This window comes from Stigmatopora nigra, chromosome 23 (genome assembly GCF_051989575.1).
Source record: "Stigmatopora nigra isolate UIUO_SnigA chromosome 23, RoL_Snig_1.1, whole genome shotgun sequence".
Lineage (NCBI taxonomy): Eukaryota > Metazoa > Chordata > Actinopteri > Syngnathiformes > Syngnathidae > Stigmatopora > Stigmatopora nigra.
The window spans coordinates 6,100,489-6,122,944 of record NC_135530.1 but is presented as its reverse complement, the minus strand read 5'-3'; the positions used below and the strand labels follow the sequence as shown (position 1 = coordinate 6,122,944).

Here is a 22,456-nt window from a genome sequence, read left to right as displayed (position 1 = left end):
TCATAAATAGATAGGTAATAAGTAAGTTAATAAATAAATACACAAATAAATATATAAATAAATAAGCATTTTGCTGATATATATATATATATATATATATATATATATATATATATATATATATATATATATATATATATATATATATATATATATATATATATATATATATATATATATATATATATATATATATATATATATATATATATATATATATATATATATATATATATATATATATATATACATACACATACATACATATATATAAGCACATATGTACATATACATACATATAAAAGCACATGTACATACACCTACATATATAAGCACATATATACATATACCTACATACATAAGCACATGTATACAGATACATACATATATAAGCACATATATACATACACCTACACATATATATATATATATATATATATATATATATATATATATATATATATATATATATATATATATATATATATATATATATATATATATATATATATATATATATATATATATATATATATATATATATATATATATATATATATATATATATATAATATACACACATACATATATATATAAGCACATATATACACACACATACATATATATAAGCACAAATATACACACATACATATGTAGAAGCACAAATATACACACATACATATATATAAGCACATATATACACACACATACATATATATAAGCACAAATATACACACATACATATGTAGAAGCACAAATATACACACATACATATATATAAGCACAAATATACACACACATATATATAAGCACATATATACACACATACATATATATAAGCACAAATATACACACACATATATATATATATATATATATATATATATATATATATATATGTATATATATATATATATATATATATATATATATATATATATATATATATATATATATATATATATATATATATATATATATATATATATATATATATATATATATATATATATATATATATATATATATATATATATATATATATATATATATATATATATATATATATATATATATATATATATATATATATATATATATATATATATATATATATATATATATATATATATATATATATATATATATATATATATATATATATATATATATATATATATATATATATATATATATATATATATATATATATATATATATATATATATATATATATATATATATATATATATATATATATATATATATATATATATATATATATATATATATATATATATATATATATATATATATATATATATATATATATATATATATATATACATATAAGCACATATACATACACATAGATGTACATGCCAGTAAAGAGCCTGACAAAAATATATGTAAGGTTTAATATCCAAAATATGGCAAAGCATTCATCAATTCAAGCACATATATCATATTGATTATATTTCAAACAAATTTATAATAATGATAAACCTAACACTGGCTGCAGTCCATGCCTGGTTTATTTCTTACCATGTGAAATGATAAAGTTACGAGCCTTAACCACCGGATTTGTCTTTTTCTCCTCAGATTCCACGAATCCACAGCATCAAACCGAGCAGAGGCCCCGTCTCCGGGGGAACCGTAGTCAGCATCATGGGAAGCCACCTGGACGCAGGCAGCAACGTCTCCATCATGTTTAAGGAGCAGCCGTGCACCTTCCTCAAGTCAGTCGCCCCCTTTCTGACCCCTGCACTTAAACAGTCAATTAAAAGCACATACTGCACCATTTAAAAGTGCTGCACAGTCATCGCCGGGCCACCAGAAATCAGATTATATTCAAGTCATTGGCAAAATGAGCCGCCCCGCTTTTATGATATCCATAAATCTCCTCCTAATGAGTTTCCGTTCTCCATCGCTGCTTTCATGTCATCTTCAATACAGCACCAGCTCCTTCTATAAGTTATTCTCTCATTTAGCTCGTAAGGCCGGCCGGGTGTGCTGGAGGGCGTGTCTCACCGGTGATTGACAGGACCGAGATGCTTGCCTTTAAATCCACCCACGCCACAGAAAAAAAAATGGCTTTCGGAACAACGGATGCAACAACTGTGTATTGAATACACAGTTGGGCAAACTTTTCGGGCCTGGGGGCCACATTGACTTCAAAATTTTGACTGATGGGCCGAGTCAGCACATAATACGATACATATAAAAAAGTGCATCCGATAATAGTACATATGAAACATAAAGAGAAAAAAAGGACTCAGGTATTAAAATACTCATCACTCATCATTAAAGTTAAAAGTATAAAGTGCAAAGTAAAATAAAAAGTATAAAGTACAAAGTAAAGTAAAAAGTATAAAGTACAAAGTAAGTTAAAATTATAAAGTTCAATGTAAAGTATATAGTACCAAGTAAAGTAAAAAGTATACAGTACAAAGTAAAGTAAAACGTTTAAAGTACAAAGCAATGTAAAAAGTACAAAGTAAAGTATAAAGTAGAAAGTAAATTAAAAATTATAAAGTTCAATGTAAAGTATATAGTACAAAGTAAAATAAAAAGTATACAATACAAAGTAAAGTATAAAGTACAAAGTAAGGTCAAAAGTGTAAAGTAAAAAGTATAAAGTACAAAATAAAGTAAAAATTATGAAGTACAAAGTAAGGTCAAAAGTGTAAAGTAAAAAGTATAAAGTACAAAATAAAGTAAAAATTATGAAGTACAAAGTATAAAGTACAAAGTATAAAGTACAAAGTTTAAAGTACAAAGTATAAAGTACAAAGTATAAAGTACAAAGTAAAGTAAAAAGTATAAAGTATAAAGTAAAAAGGAATGTATTAAGAAATATAAAAATATCATTTTAAATAACATAGAAGGGCTGCAAAACAGATAAGAGTGGACAGAGCTACTGCCACTGGCTTCCATGACTGACAGCACCATCTCAAGGAAAAATAAAAAACTATTTGGACAAAGTCGGCGGGCCGTATTAAAAAGCCTAATGGGCCGTATGTGGCCCGTGGGCCGTAGTTTGCCCATTATTTGGTGTATTCAAAGATATTTTTCAAAAAGAAAATCCCATTTAGATATTTGTACCATGACTAAACCAACATTTCCATGGCAGAGTCAAAAGATGTCCAATTTCTTCACAACTACCCCTCAATTCAAAAGCAGTTCAATAAGCCAAGCAACTGTGACTTAGCTGTCCAATAAGTCTCTTACACGGTTTTCCGTCCTTCTACCGCAGGCGTGACGGCTTGTGGCTAACGTGCCGCACCCACGCGTCACTACACGGCTACGGCAACGTGTCGGTGTCGGTGAGTATCGACAAGGCACAGCTGCAGAAGGACCTACGCTTCGAGTATGTGGAAGACCCCACCATCACCAAGATAGAGCCTGAATGGAGCATCTACAGGTCAGGAACATAGACATAAAATGTAATATTGCCGGTGCTTCTTCACCAGAAGCCCAATAGGGTGCTCGGACGTTTGATCGCCGGTCTTTTGCTCCCTTTTGGTCACCGGTCTTTTGGTCGCCGGTCAAATGGTGACAGAGAGTTTACTGTGAAAGCCAGCTCTCAAAATTATATTAATGAGAGCGAGTTTAATATCTAAGTACTGTTGAATATCCAAGTACTGTTTAACATCTAAGGGCTGTTTAGTATCTAAGTACTGTTTAACATCTAAGTACTGTTTAATAGTACTCTTGAAACCAGCTCTAAATATTATATTAATGAGAGCGAGTTTAATATCTAAGTACTGTTTGATATCTAAGTACTGTTGAATATCGAAGTACTGTATAACATCTAAGGACTGTTTAATATCTAAGTACTGTTTAATATCTAACGACTGTTTAATATCTAAGTACTGTTTAACATCTAAGTACTGTTTAATAGTACTCTTGAAACCAGCTCTTAAAATTATATTAATGAGAGCGAGTTTAATATCTAAGTACTGTTTCATATCTAAGTACTGTTTCATATCTAAGTACTGTTTCATATCTAAGTACTGTTTAATATCTTTGTACTGTTTAACATCTAAGTACTGTTTAACAACTAAGTACTGTTTAACATCTAAGTACTGTTTAACATCTAAGTACTATTTAATATCTAAGTACTGTTTAACATCTAAGTACTGTTTAATAGTTCTCTTGAAACCAGCTCTCAAAATTATATTCATCAGAGCGAGTTTAATATCTAAGAGAAAGAATTAATATCTTAGAGAGAGAGAGTTTAATATCTAAGTACTGTTTAATATCTACGTACATTTGACCAGCAACCAAAAGACCAGCGAACAAATGTTCGGTCACAACCCCAATAGTATCAAGTCAACTTTAGAACATCCTGGCTTTAACCACCATATCATCTCCTTGATAGCGGAAACACTCTGGTGACAGTGACAGGAACCAACTTGGACATCATCCAAACGCCGCTTATCAGAGCCAAATACAACAATCACGAGACACTCAACGTAAGTCAAACTTGGACTACTTGTCTCTGCTACCTCGCTAGTGGAAACGGGTCAAAAGTATAGCACAGAGGCCTGAAATATATTTAAAAAATTGTCAGAAATATTTTTGTCTCGCAAAATAAATACAGTGCTACCTCGAGATACGAGCTTAATTTATTATGGGACTGAGCTCGTATGTAACTCGTAACTCAAATAAAAGATTCCCATAGAAATGAATTAAAACAAATGTGGCTCCCGAGCCATAGGTTCCCTACCCCTGATTTATGGCAATATACTGCAATCATTTTCTACCAATTATTTATTGCCGACCCATGCAGAGAGCGGATTGAAATGAATAGAGGGTGATGAAATTGTTCTTGGCGCGTCTGCAACGATAGCAGTAGAGATTGTCCCTTATCAGACATTTTTTTTTAGCTTTTATTCACATAGCTTTGAATTTAGGATGACAGTAGCTACGCGACATGGATTCGGCCTTGTGGGTTTGTTCAAGGGTGCATTTCAAAGTTCTTGCATGCAAAACACAAACAATCAGGTCTTTGTGGAGTCAATCTCCGACACGCTGGGGGAAGTATTCCAGTCAACGTTGAGCGAGGACACATGACAGGGACGTCTGGCAGAGCTTTTGCAGATGTGTCCAGTGTGATGTTCAAGGACCCAATTAAAGCCGCAGACTGAAGGTTATCGACAATGTTTGCAACAAACCTTTTCTGGCTGTTGTCATGACACTGACTGACAATTTCCTATAGATGTATCAGACAAAGCGCTCTTGTTTTGAAAAGGAATCATAAATAGCTGAAGGAAATGAAAGTTGAGAGAGCCCGAAAGGAAAGCGGGTCACGACCAATGTTCCCTCTAAGCGCAATCGCGCACTAGTCTCGTCTTCTCTGCGCAGCAGCAATCATATGGTGCGCAGTAAATAAAATCCAAACTTTTTATTATTACCATATTTTCACGACTATAAGGGGCACCGCATTATAAGGCGCACCCTCAATGAATTACATTTTTACATAAATGAGGCGCACTGTATTATAAGGCGCACTGTCTATTTTGGAGAAAATGTAAGACTTAAGTGCGCCTTATAGTGGTGAAAATACGGTAATTGCTATTGACTTCCAGGTATGAAGCACTCACTACACAGTCACCTCTAGAGCCACACATTGTTGATGTTTTGGATTTTTTTGTATAAAATCTTGCAGTGGGGGAGGAGCTATATGGTGGAAGATTTTGTAAACTAAGATGGCATCTGCATATTTAACAGTATTGTTTCGGTTCAGATATTGTGTTTTTTTAATATCCGACAGTGGTACTTTTTCGTTTTTGGTTTTCTGTTTTTTCCATATATAAGGCGGACTGGATTATAAGGTGCACTGTCTATTTTGGAGAAAATTTAAGACTTTTAAGTGCGCCTTATAGTCGTGAAAATACAGTATTATTTTTTTACCCCTTTCCCCATGATGGCGCCGTTTACACAGTGGCAGTAGCTCTGTCCACTCTTATGTTTTTTGTGTTTTACAGCATGTTTTACATGAAAAATTAGAGGGAACATTGACATGCACCTGCTTATGGCAGGTATGATACCGGTCTGCTCATAGCAAGTAATGATGATGTCGCTCAGAACTGGTACTCAGTGCGCTCAAGGAGGTTGTCTTTCTGCTCAGACCAACAAAAATTTAGAAAGAACATTAGTCACGACCTTCCCTTCATGTCGCCCCCAGTTGTGTCAAGTTCTGAGCCCGAAATCCATGGAGTGCCAAGCCCCGGAGCTTCCCATCAGCCTGGCCCAGCAGCAGGAGGCCCCAGAGAGACCCGACGAGTTCGGATTCAGGCTGGATGATGTCCAAGCCGTCATGGCGCTCAACAATACCAATTTTATCTACTACCCCAATCCTGAGTTTGAGCCCCTCAGCACATCGGGCGTGCTGGAGCTTAAACCCGGATCGCCCATCATACTGAAGGTATGTTCGCCGTCAAAATGTCACCATTTTGTGGATTCAACATGGACTTTCTTAACCCTCAGGGACGGAACTTCCTCCCGCCCACCAGCAGCGGAAACGGAAAGATGAACTACACCGTTCTCATCGGAGAGAAGCCATGCATGTTGACTGTGTCTGACAGTCAACTGCTATGCGAGTCGCCCAACCTGACCGGTCGCCACAAGGTTCTGGTGAGTGAGATTGGCACAAATGCATGTAGGGACAGACCAATGTTTGTCTCTGGGTTTATCAGCATGAGCCGTCCCAGACAGTCTGTGTTTGTCAATGCCACCCACAAGACAAACACATGAACCATCTGCATGAATTTGGATGGCGGGGAACTCGGCGACAACTCTATTCATGTCCACTTTGCTCCAAACAATTCCGGCTGTTTCCACCTGGGGAAGACGGCTGCGTCATGAAATAACAGAAGCGATAGTTTGCACATATCGGATTTGAATCAATATGTCTGGCTTTCTGTCTGTTTGAATTTCAGTCAATAGAAAGATGTTGAGATCAACCTTTTGATACCCGTGACCGGACATCTGGTCGCCGGACGTTTGGTCGCCGGTGTTTTAGTCCCTTTTGGTCGCCAGTTAAATGTACTTAGATGTTAAACAGTACTTAGATATGAAACACTACTTAGATATTAAACAGTACTTTGATATGAAACAGTACTTAGATATTAAACAGTACTTAGATATAAAACAGTACTTAGATATTAAACAGTACTTAGGTATGAAACAGTACTTAGATATTAAACAGTACTTAGATATTAAACAGTACTTTGATATGAAACAGTACTTAGATATTAAACAGTACTTAGATATGAAACAATACTTAGAAATGAAACAGTACTTAGATATGAAACAGTACTTAGATATGAAACAGTACTTAGATATTAAACAGTACTTTGATATGAAACAGTACTTAGATAATAAACAGTACCTCTATATTAAACAGTACTTAGATATTAAACAGTACTTAGATTTTAAACAGTACTTAGGTATGAAACAGTACTTAGATATTAAACAGTACTTAGATATTAAACAGTACTCAGATATTAAACAGTATTTAGATATGAAACAGTACTTAGATATTAAACTCTCTCTCTCTTAGATAATAAACTGGTTTCAACAGTAAACTCTCTATCACCATTTGACCGGCGACCAAAAGACCGGCGACCAAAAGACCGGCTACCAAACGTCCAAGCACCTTTGATACTATACAGAAGAAGCGCTTTAAGTCACGTCAGTTTTACTGACCTGAAAGCACAGACGATTTCCCCAGTCGTAAGCCGCCCACTGGCTCTGTACTCAGGCTCGTGTGGGAGGTATCGAGTTTTCCCCCGGGGTGGTCCACATCGCGTCGGATAGCCCGCTCAGCAGCACGGCAATCATCGGCATCGCGGCTGCTGGCGCTCTGCTGCTCCTCGCCATTGTCATGGTCCTCATCGCCTACAAGCGCAAGTCCAGAGAGAGTGACTTGACGCTCAAGCGGCTGCAGATGCAGATGGACAACCTCGAGTCGCGGGTGGCGCTAGAGTGCAAAGAGGGTACGAAAAAGACTCAGTCTTTTGTTGCCAACCACAGGTGTCAAGTTGTAAAACTTCTGTTGTTGTTGTGTATATATCCCGTTAGCTTTTGCAGAGCTACAAACGGATATCCACGAATTGACGAGTGACTTGGACGGGGCAGGAATTCCCTTCTTGGACTACAGGACTTACACCATGAGAGTTCTGTTCCCAGGAATTGAAGAACATCCTGTACTCAGAGACCTGGAGGTATGTATGGTAATTCCGTCAGTTGTGTTGTTGCTTCACCAGAACATCCTGATGGTTTTGGACAGCTTTTAAAAAAATGAAAAGTCAAACGCTTAGGTAAAAGAAAACTATCTGGTAATTTATCCCCGGTGGTGACGTTGATTGACAGCCATAATTGAACGAGGCGAGGCGTCTTGTTCCATTAAGGCGATGATTGACCCCCATTCCGCTGCCCTCAAGGTTGGCCATTCTGTCCCTTGGTGAGAATTTGCTAGTAATAAGCTATATTAATTAGGTTTTAATTGGTATAAATGTCACACCGATCAGAGAGGCAATGTGCTGCGGCAGGCTAATTGAAGGAAGCAGAAGGCTGCTTTTAGGTGTTTGGCACACACCTAGTTTGTAATTGTTATTGACGCGTTGGTAGGGGTGACAGAAATAACGCATGCGCCTCAGGTCAGATATTTCTGAAGACTCCGGTGTACCCTTTGCTAATATATTCATAAGATTTAAACAACATGAATAACAGAAGTCTAAACATTATTTAGAGGCTCATAATAATGTGTCTCAGTTCTCAAAACTATTGTAGGTTGTCGAATCGTCCCGAGAGAGTTTTGATGTGAACCATCCTGAGAAGCCATGCTTCCCAAAACAAATCCACAGTTTCCAAGAGCTTGCTGTGAACCATTTTCAGAGTTTGATGCTTCCCAAAACAATTTACCGTTCTTTTGCTGTGGACCATAGTCTTGAGAAGTCCAGATGTGAAGGAGAAGTGACCTCCAAAGGTGTTTTGGTTAACTTTGGAATGAGCATTTCTTTTGCAAGGGATGTATAAAAATGCCTTGTATTAATGTCACATTTATAAAAATGACGAACCTAACGTTCCTAATAAGCAAAGCGTTCATATATGTAATGTTTAATATTCAAAATAAGCAAAGTGTTCTTCATTGCAAGCAAATATAATTTTGATAACACCAACAACAGGGTAAAACTTGTCATCCACAATTGTACTGATGTGCATATGACAGACGTTGAAAGGCCAAATTTCATTGGCGCTCGTTAGGGAAGAAAACAGAGTTCAGAAGAAGATACGGCGGGCATAAATGGTGTGGGGGACGCGGTACTTGGACGTTTGGTCGCCGGACATTTGGTCGACAGACGTTTGGTCGCCGGATGTTTGGTCGCTCGGATGTTTGGTCGCTCGGACGTTTGGTCGCCCGGACGTTTGGTCGCTCAGACGTTTGACAACATGACAGAGAGTTTACTGCTGAAACCAGCTGTCAAAATTATATTCATGAGAGAGAGTTTAATATCTAAGAGAGAAAATTAATATCTAAGTACTGTTTAATATCTAAGTACTGTTTAATATATAAGTACTGTTTAATATCCAAGTACTGTTTAATATCCAAGTACTGGTTAATATCTAAGTACTGTTTAATATCTAAGTACTGTTTAATATCTAAGTACTGGTTATAATCTGAGTACAGTTTAATATCTGAGTACTGTTTAATATCTAAGTACTGTTTAATATCTAAATACTGTTTAACATCTAAGTACTACTGTTGAAACCAGCTCTCAAAATTGTATTCACCCGGGCGACCAAACGTCCGAGCGACCAAACGTCCGAGCGACCAAACGTCCGATCACGGGGGGACGCGGCAGGTTGGCCCTTGAAATGGCCACGCAGACATGGTGGCATCAAAGCCTCAACGAGAGGCTTGCCGCTGTTGTTAGACTGACAAAAAACGCATCAGATCTTGGAATATTGCTGGAAAAGAGTCCGGCTAGGCTTCATATTTTGATGCTTGTCCAATCCTGTGCTTTTTTCCCCCTTCTCAATACAGGTGCCAGGTTACCGACAGGAGCAGGTGGAAAAGGGACTGAAGCTGTTCAGCCAGCTGATCAACAACAAAGTCTACCTTCTGTGCTTCATCCGGACTCTGGAGGCACAGCGCGGCTTTTCTATGCGCGACCGTGGCAATGTGGCCTCGCTCATCATGACGGTGCTGCAGAGCAAGTTGGAGTACGCCACTGATGTACTCAAGCACCTTCTGTCCGACCTCATCGACCGCAACCTGGAGAGCAAGAACCACCCTAAGCTCCTGCTCCGCAGGTAGGAGGACAACTGGCCTTTTTTTATCCGTTGACTCCAGGTGTTGGGGCTTGAAAATCTTCCTGTTACCGTCCCCGCTTCCTTCATGAATTTTCTCCACACTCGGACCACACGACTTGCTTGTGCCACTTCTGTCACGTGACCGGACGTTTGGTCGATGGTCTTTTGGTCCCCGGTCTTTTGGTCCCTTTTTTTTGAGAGAGAGTTTAATGTCTAAGAGAGAAGTTTAACATCTAAGAGAGAAGTTTAATGTACTGTTTAATATTTAAGTACTGTTTAATATCTAAGTACTGTTTAATATCTAAGTACTGTTTAATATCTAATTACTGTTTATTATCTAAGTACTGTTGAAACTAGCTCTCAAAATTATATTCATGAGAGAGGGTTTAACATCTAAAAGAGAGTTTCATATCTAAGAAAGAGTTTCATATCTAATTACTGTTGAAAACACTAGATATTTAAATATATTATTATTATATATAAAAAATCTATTTATCTACCGTTTTCAACAGTACTTAGATATTAAACTCTCACTCATGAATATCATTTTGAGATGTGGTTTCAACAGGAAACTCTCTTTCACCATTTGACGGGTGACCAAAAGGGACCATAAAACTGGTGACCAAAAGGCCGGTGACCAAAAGACCGGTGACCAAAAGACCGGTGACCAAAAGACCGGTGACCAAAAGACCGGTGACCAAAAGACCGGTGACCAAAAGACCGGCGACCAAAAGTCCGAGCAACCTTCTTTCACCATCATTATTTCTGCCGCCCTCCTCTCCCGGTTCTCTTGATTGCTAAATCAATGCTTAAAGTGTGCTCAGAGCGTATCTCTGGCACAGCATCTGAGAACGGCTATCCACTGATTCCGCGGCCAAGAAGTATGTGTGTATGAGGCTCACACACACATCATTCCATCTGTCCCATCTCAACCTGTGCTGAAGTAGGAGCACCAGGCAAGCTAACGAACGAGAGCCTTCCGCAACCATCTGTCGCAGTCTTTGCCGCATTCTAAAATCTCCTACTCCTCATCCCGCCATGCACACAAATACACAAGTCAATTTAGAGTATTATATGAGGTCAATAAGTCACAGAAGTAAAATATAGCTTTGAATCTGTCTGTTTTGGCCAAATTCTACTTTAAGTACTAGAAATGCATGTCATTTATATATACATCGTATTTTCTCGCTAGACCAGACCGGTCTTTTGGCCGCCGGTCTTTTGGTCGCCGTTTTTTTGGTCGCCGGTCTTTTGGTCTCCGGTCTTTTGGTCGCCGGTCTTTCGGTCCCTTTTGGTCGGCGATCTTTTGGTCGCCGATCTTTTGGTCGCCGGTCGTTTGGTCGCCGGTCGTTTGGTCGCCGGTCTTTTGGTCGCCGGTCTTATGGTCCCTTTTGGTCGGCGGTCTTTTGGTGGTCGGTCAAATGGTGACAGAGTTTACTGTTGAAACCAGCTCTCCAAATTATATTCATGAGAGAGAGAGTTTAATATCCAAGAGTGAGATTTTAATATCTAAGTACTGTTTAATATCTAAGTACATTTGACCAGCGACCAAAAGCCCGGCGACCAAAAGGGACGAAAATACCTGCGACCAAACGTCCGGTCCCGGATATCCATCGACTTCAATAGCATTGAAACGTAATTGTGTTATAGTATAGTGCAGGACTAGCTACCAATTCCCTGAAAAATATTATAAAAGAGTGTGCATTGTTAACGCTATTGTGTGACGCATCCATAAAGCACCCTCAAAAAAAACGAACCCCACCTGAAAACCAAATTATTTTCCCCCTCCCAACCAAAGCACCTCCCACCCTTTTTCCATCACATTTCTTTCAGTCCTTTGATAGACTGGCAATGTGAGGAAATGGAGAGGATTTGGAGTCGTATGTGATTACAGGCCACAAGGACGCATGAAAGAAAGGATCAAACGTGACCTCTCTGACCTTGTCACAGGATGAGAGTGGAATACGGGAGGGCTAATCCCCCCCCAGGTGGTGTGCCAGGCCGGCCCACTGGCACGACGGACTCAATACCCCCCGCCCCCTTTGTGCGATTTCGCTTCAAGTGGCTATCTGGGTATGGAGGGGTGTTTTCGGTGGTCCGCAGGTGGCCTTGCCATAGAGACCCATCTTAAAATATTGATGCCTTTTCAATGTGTATATGGAGCCCCCTGTTGCCGGCCACCAAAAAAAAAGGGATATCCGATCCGTGCCAGGACTGCTGATGTTTTTATACACGCATCAATCATTCATTCACACAGGATCGGTCGCACGCTGCGAAAGCACGGTCGCCGGACGCTGGAGGAGACATGTATTCAATGGCTCGCTATTGTACGAGGATAAAGTGTCAGACCATTGAGGGTGGAAAAAAAGGGATGGATAATGAGGCCAGTCTTTCTTAAGGGAGCGTGTCAATCCAACGGGATCAAATCAAGTCTTTAAATTGCTTTGCATTGCGATCAAATCCCCTACGTGAGGATTGTCTACGTTTTTTTTTTTCTTTGCTGTCACCCGCTGTTGTGTTTGTGTTACCAAGGATGTTGATGCGGAACATAATGAGGTTATAGTACAGTCAGTACACACTGTTTATTATGCTACGTTCATCTTTGCAGGACCGAGTCAGTGGCGGAGAAAATGCTGACCAACTGGTTCACCTTTCTCCTTTACAAGTTTCTCAAGGTAATAAGTCATTCACTTTGTTTTAAAGCGACATACGCAAGAATAATGTGTGTAGATTTTTCGGACTATAAGTCGCACTAGCCAAAGAATAATAAATATATACAAGTTACAGTGAAGCAATGTTCCTTCTAAGCTGTGAACTAGCGCAATTGCGGACTACTGTTGTATTCTCTGCGCAGCAGCAATCATATGGCGCGCAGTAAATAAAATCCAAACTTTTTTTTTTTACCCCTTTCCCCATGATGGCGCCGTTTATGCAGCAGCCAGTGGCAGTAGCTTTGTCCCCTCTTATGTTTTTTATGTTTTACAGCTTTTTTACATGAAAAATTAGAGGGAACATTGATATACACCTGCTTATGGCAGGTGTGATACTGGTGTGCCTATAGCGAGCAATGATGATGTCGCTCACACTGGTACTCAGTGAGGTTGTCTTTCTGCCAAGACCAACGAAAATTTAAAGGAAACATTGCACTGGAGCAGGCATGGGCAAACTACGGCCCGTGGGCCGGTTATGGCCTTTTAATCCGCCCCGCCAACGTTTTTTTCCAAGATGGCGCCGTCACGCAGAAACCAGTGGCAGTAGCTCTGTCCACTCATATTTGTTTTTCGTGTTTTACAGCCCCTCTATCTTTTTTAAATGACATTTTAATATTTCTTAATACATTCCTTTTCACTTTAGTTTGTACTTTATACTTTTTACTTTTCATGATGAGTATGTTAAGACTTGAGTCTTTTTTTTCAGTTTATTTTTCATATGTACTGTTAACGGATGCCCTTTTTTTATATGTATCGTATCTTGTGCTGACCCGGCCCATCTGTCAATTTTTTAAAATCAATGTGGCCCCCGGGCCTAAAAGTTTGCCCACCCCTGCACTAGAGTATAGGTTTGCAAGTGGGATTTTTTTATTTTATCAGAAACCAACAACAAAAATACCTCGTGTTAAAACCACAAGTCACATAAAAAAGTGTGAATTATAGTCCGGAAAATACGGGTTACTCTTCCCACTGCTGGCTTTGGGCAAAAAACAAACAAACACAAGTTTTATTTAACTTCTGTGCAGGAGTGTGCAGGTGAGCCACTCTTCTCGCTCTTCTGCGCCATCAAGCAGCAGATGGAAAAGGGCCCAATTGACTCCATAACTGGGGAAGCACGCTATTCTCTCAGTGAGGACAAGCTCATCCGGCAGCAGATCGACTACAAGACGCTGGTGAGGAGCAGAAAAAGATGGACGGATGGACGGACGGATTGTGCCACGCGTTTTAATGTCTCCTTGGGTACCATTCAGGTTGTAAATTGCATCCATCCGGAGAACGAAAAGAGCCCAGAGATCCAAGTGAAGGCATTAAACTGTGACACCATCAGCCAAGTGAAGGAGAAGATCCTCGATGCCATCTACAAGAATGTGCCTCATTCACACCGCCTCAAAGCTTCCGATATGGACCTCGGTATGACTCAGATCTCCTCATTCGTTCATTTTCTCAACCGCTTATCCTCACGAGGGTCGCGGGGGATGCTGGAGTCTATCCCAGCTGATACCCTGAATCTACGTTGCCATTTTTTCTTCAATTCACAGGCACCCATTTACCTCTTGATGGGGAAAATGTGAAGCTTTTAAATGTAATGACATCTTCTGCTTCTGGTGAAAACAGGCACCATTTTTGTAGTTTTTTTTTTAGGAGGAGAGGATTGTTTCGCACACTTGTCGATTTACGGCAAGGGTGTCAAACTCGGGTCTTCGGACCGCATTAACGTCAACTCTATTTCATATGAGCCGGATCATTTTAGATCTAATATTTAGATTTTTTTCGTTTTAATTGGATTAAAAGAACTGGATTAAAATCCCTAAATATTCAGTTTTTTAATAGATGTAAAACAATTTTCATTTTACTTTTTTTCCATCTTTTAATTTAATAGTTTTTCACTTCAAAAGGAAACAAAATACTTTTTAAAGTATGTTCAGTATTGTAGTGGAAAACAGAAAATATTTATATATTTGTTTTTAGATTTTACAAGCATTTTGAACTAAAAACACTAAAGAAAGAAAAATGGATTTAACTTTTGCAATGATTTTCATTAAAAGGGGCAAAATTAGGAAATTTAATATACATCTCTACTCTTCATTTTAATTTGATCCTAAAAATAGTCAGCAATCATGATTGACTTTCCCGGGCCACACAAAATAATGCAGTGGACCAGATTTTGCCCCCGGGCCGCTACTTTGACACCCGTGATTTTTTTTCTCTCCTTTTAGAATGGCGTCAAGGCCGAGGCCAGCGTGTCATCCTGCAAGATGAGGACGTCACCACTAAGATCGAAGGCGACTGGAAGAGGCTCAACATGCTAGCCCACTATCAGGTAACGCCCCCATTGTGACTTGATTCAGCGTATACACAATAGGAGTGTGTGTGTGTGGGTTGGTGAGACGCGAGAACACGAATATCTGCCCCCCAGCCCGCCATCTCAGCCCGACTCTCTCTCTCCTTCATTCGATATCAACATTGTAGATTGAGTGAAATCATGATAGGATCTTAATAATGTAGCACACACAAAAAAGCCCTCCGGGAACTTATCCCCAGTTCCATCCAGTCTAACAATGATAGAGATCACTTCAATTAACCCTGCAGCGTGGCTACTCACATTATTCACAACATTGAGTGTGTGTTTGTGTGGAATCCCAGTTGACTTAATTGAAATCCAGTTTGGATGAGTTAGGAAGTGACAAATACATTGACATGCCCACTCAGTGATTCAGAACACCGACGCCCCCCTTTTTTTTAATGTAATAGAGACATTACAAGGGTTTTTCGCCAAACTGTCAATCATCCGTGTGTGTGATGACACATTCTGGCCATCATTTAGATGAGATAACTTTATTCATCATGTATTGGGGAAATTTCACTGTCACAGTAGTAAGAGGGTGAGAATACAGACACAGGAAAATAGATTTTAGACATACCGTATTTTCACGACTATAAGGCGCGCCGCATTATAAGGCGCACTCTCAATGAATGACATTTTTTCCATACATAAGGCGCACCGGATTATAAGGCGCACTGTCTATTTTGGAGAAAATGTAAGACTTTTAAGTGCGCCTTATGGTCGTGAAAATACGGTAATTGCCATTGACTTCCAGGTATGAAGCACTCACTACACAGTCATCTGGATTTTTCATTTTAAAAAAACAACAACAGTATTTAAACCGAGATTCTTTAATATAGGTGCCCGACAATGCCGTGATGGCATTGGTTCCGAAGCAAGTGACGGCATACAACTCCGTCAACAACTCCACAGTCTCCCGAACATCAGCTAGCAAATATGGTGAGTTTTGAGAATGCAAACGGCTTAGATAAATAATCGTCCTGCAGGCGTAGGGATTGATTGCGGTGATCAATTTCCACTCTCAGTGTGTCATCATTCAGTGAGCCGTGTGTTTTTTGGAAGTGTCGAGGCCCGCTTCGTCCTCCGGTGGGCCTCGTATCTTTACCTCTGTGGTTTTGTGTCAGCCAATGTTCCCTCTAATTTTCTGTTGGTCTGGGCAGAAAGACAACCTCCCTGAGCGCACTGAGTACCAGTGTGAGCGACATTATCATTGCTCGCTATGGGCAAACCAGTATCACATCTGCCATAAGCAGGTGTGATCGGACGTTTGGTCGTAGGTCTTTTGGTCGCCGGTCAAATGGTGACAAAGAGTTTACTGTTGAAGCCAGCTCTCAAAATTATGTTCATGATAGAGAGTCTAATATCTAAGAGAGAGTGTTTAATATCTAAGAGAGAGTTTAATATCTAAGAGAGAGTTTAATATCTAAGAGAGAGAGTTTAATATGTAAGAGAGAGAGTTTAATATTTAAGTACTGTTTAATATCTAAGTACTGTTTAATATCTAAGTACTGTTTAATATCTAAGTACTGTTTAATATCTAAGTACTGTTTAATATTTAAGTACTGTTTAATATCTAAGTACTGTTTAATATCTAAGTACTGTTTGATATCTAAGTACTGTTTAATATCTAAGTACTGTTTAATATCTAAGTACATTTGACCAGCGACCAAAAAAATGGCGACCAAAAGACCGGCGACCAAAAGACCGGCGACCAAAAGATCGGCGACCAAAACGTCCGGTTACGTAAGCAGGTGCATGTCGATGTTCCCTCTAATTTTTTCTTGTAAAACATGCTGTAAAACATGAAAAACATGAGTGGACAGAGCTACTGCCACTGGTGGCCGCGTTAACGGCACCATCATGGGCCAAGGGGTAAAAATAATAATAGTAAAAAAAAAGTTTGGATTTTATTTACTGCGCGCCATATGACTGCTGCTGCACAGAGAAGACATGAGTACTGCGCAATTCGCGTGCGCCCAGGTTAGAGGGAACATTTGTGTCACCTTTTTATGAAAGGACTTTTTTCAACTTTCTATTTCATTTCTCGCTCCTCGCAGAAAACATGATCAAATACACGGGAAGCCCCGACAGCCTGCGTTCCCGGACGCCCATGATCACACCCGACCTGGAGAGTGGCGTTAAGGTGTGGCACCTAGTCAAGAACCACGAGCATGGCGACCAGAAAGAGGGCGACCGTGGTAGTAAAATGGTCTCCGAGATCTACCTGACCAGACTTCTGGCTACCAAGGTGAGACGGCCTGGGATTCACCGTTCCCGTGATTTGCCAAAAGTCTTTTCCTCATTTGCATATGCATTTGAAGACATTTTCTGGTCGGGGGGAGATTATTCAAATGTATTCTGCTCCTTTCCCTGGAGGAGGCGAGATGAGAGAGAAAGTTGATAGTTTAGTAGTTTGTTTGTTTTTCTGCTTTTCTCCAATCGGGCTATGCTTCTTGACAAGGCGTGTTTTTTTTTTTTGGAAGGGCTCAAAATAAGAAGCTCTTTGAGGATTTTCTTCAGAAAAAAAGACAATTACATGAGTCAGTAGAAGCAGGCGTACTCCAAACAATACTTACAATCCACTTGCTTAGCAAAAGGTGGCATTTGTGAGAGACGGTATGATAGTTGATGGGTATTTTATCTTGTACGCCACTTGGCGTTGGCTTGTAATGGCGAGCGAATGTTATGCAGCCGGCGGTGATGTCTACCCGACTCTCGGGATGTCTCGAAATGTCATGTACGTCAGATAATAGTCTGGTAAAAAGGGCCCGTGGGCTTGATCCAGTGAGATATGATTCTATCTACAGCGTGAGGAAAAATGGAAAGCTGTCAAGAATGTAAGAATTACGCTTATGATTATCTGGCTAACAGGATTGTCTCCTTGCCTGTAATTCGCTGAGACACCTCAGATCAAATTGGATTGGTCCATTCATTGGATCCCATCAGCTCATTTTACAAGCAAATTTCATTCCAACTTCTTGTCAAGTCGCCAATGTTATACAGTTGTAATACCTTGACATATGAGTGCCCCAACATAACAGACATTTGAGATATGAGTAAAATTTCCAAGGAAAATATTGGCCTTGAGATACAAGACACATTTTAATAAGACAAACCAGGTGGCCATCTCGGCCTATTGTTTTTCCTTAATTCTGCACTGACTAATACAAAAAAAACCATGGAGAAAACTGCAACATTCGTATTGGTCAGTGCAGAATTAAGGGAAAACAATGGGTCTAACCCAGACATTGGCAAACTATGGCTCGCAGGCCACATACGGCCCATTAGGCTTTTAAATCCGGCTCGCCAACGTTGTCCAAATAATGTTTTTTTTCTTTCCAAAGATGGCGCCTTCACGCAGTAGATCTCTCCACTCTTACTGTATTTGTTTTTCGTGTTTTACAGCCCCTCTATCTTTTTTTAAAATGACATTTTAGTATTTCTTAATACATTCTTTTTTACTTGACTTTATACTTTTTACTTTAATGACTAGTAATGAGTATGTTAATACTTTAGTCCTTTTTTTCTGTTAATGTTTCCTATGTACTGTTAACGGATGCACTTTTTTATTTGTATCATATCTTGTGCTGACTCGGCCCACCTGTCAAATTTTTAAAGTTTTATAGCCCTCTAGCTTTTAAATTACATTTTAATATTTATTAATGCATTCCTTTTTACTTGACTTTGTACTTTATACTTTTTACTTGAATGATGAATGATGAGTATGTTAATACTTGAGTCCTTTTTTTCTGTTTATGTTTCATATGTACTGTTAACGGATGCACTTTTTTATATGTATCGTATCTTGTGCTGACCCGGCCCATCTGTCACATTTTTTGAAGTCAATGTGGCCCCCGGGCCTAAAAGTTTGCCCACCCCTGGTCTGAACCAAGCAGGTGCAATGAAGGGTATGGTAGTTCATTTCTATATATTGAGATACGAGGAAATTGACATACGAGCTCGCTCCCGGAAAGCATTACGCTCGTATGTCAAGGTATTACCGTAAGTCTGAAAAAAGTCTCTGGTCTATTGTGAGCGGGACAAAGAAGACGTGAGGAAAAGTCAATGGACTAATAAGTCAATCATTCTCTCTTTCCTCTCAGGGCACGCTCCAGAAGTTTGTGGACGACTTGTTCGAGACCATCTTTAGCACAGCGCACCGAGGCAGCGCCCTGCCCCTCGCCATTAAGTACATGTTTGACTTCCTGGACGAGCAAGCTGACAAACACAACATCCACGACCCGCACGTGCGACACACATGGAAGAGCAACTGGTGAGTGTAATTTGCTATATTGCCACCACGGGCCATCTAAGAGGATGTTGTTGATGATCTTGGTCCAGAAATGGCCCGTGGAAATCTCCATGGTTACAAATGTGCGATTAATCAGAATATATGCCGATAAACTTCAGGGTGGCAAGGTGTTAACTGAGCGTTAGGGGAGGAGGCGTGACCGGACGGTTGGTCGACGGTCTTTTGGTCGCCAGTTGTTTCGCCTAAATATTTAGATATTAAACTCTCTCTCGTGAATATAATTTTGAGAGCTGGTTTTAACAGTACTTAGATATTTAACACTCTCTCTCTTGGATATTAAACTCTCGCTCTCTTAGATATTAAACTCTCTCTCTATTAGATATTAAACTTTCTCTCATGAATATAATTTTAAGAGCTGGTTTCAACAGTAAACTCTCTGTCACCATTTGACTGGCGACCAAAAGACCGGCCACCAAAAGACCGGCGACCAAAAGACTGGCGACCAAAAGACTGGCGACCAAAAGACCGGCGACCAAAACACCGGCGACCAAAACACCGGCGACCAAAACACCGGCGACCAAAAGACCGGCGACTAAAAGACAGGCGACCAAACGTCTGAGCACCAAGGGGGGGTACTTGTCCCGCTAACGAATAGAGAGAAGTGGACTCAGTGGGAGTTGAACGCCCTCTAATATCTTATTAGCCCCGTGACCCTTTACCAGAGATCCCAACATGCTTCCCTCACATGAATATGTCAAGGGAAATAATGGAAAGAAAAACCATTACGGCAACAGCTTTATTGAGAATTTCATAGACATCTGACGTCTCACTATACATTATCTCTATTTATAAAAATAACGTCTGACTACACAGTGCATAATCTGTAAATTTTCCATATCACTACATAAGTCGGCCAATAGATGTACTGCAATTGTAAGCTATGGTTGTTAAACTCGGCTCATATTAATATTAGCAAACATTTTGTTATTTCGTTGAGAATTTGATCCCTGGCGGATATTTAAAGTGAGCTCACAGATCCCATTTCTGCAATTGACTACCCTACATGAAATAACTAGAAACAATAGTGCAATTCTCCGTACGACCGATGTTGCATCGTAGCTTCTTTTCAATCATTTTGAGAAAAAAAAAACTCAAAAGAATGGGGCAGCTGCGACGGCTTAGCGGTAGCCTAAATATCCCTCTGATCCCCTGCACCTAATCCTTCTAGATTCTTTACTTCGATTAATGTTCAAGTCATAATGCAGACTTTTGCTTCCTGGGGTCCAAATCCTCTCGAGCTAGATTGTCTGTCTTAATAGCTTTGTGGATGTATTTGTTACTTGCTTTATTTTCCAATGATTGAACTTCCTATATCAACCCTTGGTGTTCAGACCCCGTCAGACCAATGTGCAAAGGTGCTTGGACGTTTGGTCGTTGGTCTTTTGGTCGCCGGTCAAATGGTGACAGAGTTTACTATTGAAGCCAGCTCTCAAAATTATATTCATGAGAGAGAGTTTAATATCTAACAGAGAGAGTTTAATATCTAAGAGAGAGAGTTTAATATCTAAGAGAGAGAGTTTAATATCTAAGAGAGAGAGTTTAATATCTAAGAGAGAGAGTTAATAATTTCTCAGAGAGAGAGTTTAATATCTAAGAAAGATAGTTGAATATTTAAGAGAGAGAGAGATTAATATCTAAGAAAGATAGTTTAATATTTAAGAGAGAGAGAGAGATTAATATCTAAGAGAGATAGTTTAATATGTAAGAAAGATAGTTTAATATCTAAGAGAGAGAGTTTGATATCTAAGAGAGAGAGTTTAATATCTAAGAGAGAGAGTTTAATATCTAAGAGAGAGAGAGTTTAATATCTAAGAGAGAGAGTTTAATATCTAAGAGAGAGAGTTTAATATCTAAGAGAGAGAGTTTATTTTCTAAGAGAGAGAGTTTAATATCTAAGAGAGATAGTTTAATATTTAAGAGAGAGAGTTTAATATCTAAGAGAGATAGTTTAATATTTAAGAGAGAGAGTTTAATATCTAAGAGAGATACTTTAATATCTAAGAGAGAGAGTCTAATATCTAAGAGAGAGAGTCTAATATCTAAGAGAGGGAGTTTAATATCTAAGAGAGAGAGTTTAATATCTAAGAGAGAGAGTTTAATATCTAAGAGAGAGAGTTTAATATCTAAGAGAGAGAGAGCATTTAATATCTATGAGAGAGTTTAATATCTAAGAGAGAGAGAGCATTTAATATCAATGAGAGAGTTTAATATGTAAGTACTGTTTAATATCGAAGTAAATTTGACCAGAGACCAAAAGACCGGCGACCACAAGACCAGCGACCAAACGTCCGGTCACGAAGTGCAGACGATCAGGAAGACGTAGTTTTCCAAGTGGCACGTAGCTCTCGGTAGTAATCGGGATGACCCCATTGTGATTCCCAGATTCCGTAGATTTGACTTGCTTTATGAGTGGGGAAAAACTGAGAAATGAACCTGTTTCCCATCCTTTGTCTGTTAGCCTACCTCTGCGTTTTTGGGTGAACGTGATCAAGAACCCTCAGTTCGTGTTCGACATCCACAAGAGCAGCATCACTGACGCCTGCTTGTCCGTGGTGGCCCAGACCTTCATGGACTCCTGCTCCACCTCAGAACACCGCCTTGGGAAGGACTCACCCTCCAACAAGCTGCTGTATGCCAAGGACATTCCCAGCTACAAAAGCTGGGTGGAGAGGTGAGAATTTGCCTTTCTAAAAGGCGTTGAGAGATTTCTTACCTTAGCCAATTGCTCACCTTATTGATGATTCCAATTCATAACAATTTAGC

General features: G+C 39.1%; 1 protein-coding gene across 1 annotated transcript in view; it reads left to right on the top strand.

Annotated features, from left to right (window-relative positions):
• The window catches only part of plxna4 (plexin A4), a 186,645-nt gene that overhangs the window by 159,241 nt on the left and 4,948 nt on the right, over positions 1-22,456 (top strand). The window contains exons 15-30 of the mRNA XM_077709697.1: positions 1,603-1,739; positions 3,257-3,424; positions 4,385-4,478; positions 6,194-6,433; positions 6,496-6,642; positions 7,772-8,006; positions 8,092-8,234; positions 10,058-10,326; positions 12,935-13,001; positions 14,063-14,209; positions 14,288-14,447; positions 15,254-15,357; positions 16,221-16,320; positions 17,439-17,629; positions 19,485-19,654; positions 22,152-22,364. Coding sequence (XP_077565823.1) covers positions 1,603-1,739; positions 3,257-3,424; positions 4,385-4,478; positions 6,194-6,433; positions 6,496-6,642; positions 7,772-8,006; positions 8,092-8,234; positions 10,058-10,326; positions 12,935-13,001; positions 14,063-14,209; positions 14,288-14,447; positions 15,254-15,357; positions 16,221-16,320; positions 17,439-17,629; positions 19,485-19,654; positions 22,152-22,364 — 2,585 coding nt within the window. The remainder of the gene's footprint in view (positions 1-1,602; positions 1,740-3,256; positions 3,425-4,384; positions 4,479-6,193; positions 6,434-6,495; positions 6,643-7,771; positions 8,007-8,091; positions 8,235-10,057; positions 10,327-12,934; positions 13,002-14,062; positions 14,210-14,287; positions 14,448-15,253; positions 15,358-16,220; positions 16,321-17,438; positions 17,630-19,484; positions 19,655-22,151; positions 22,365-22,456) is intronic.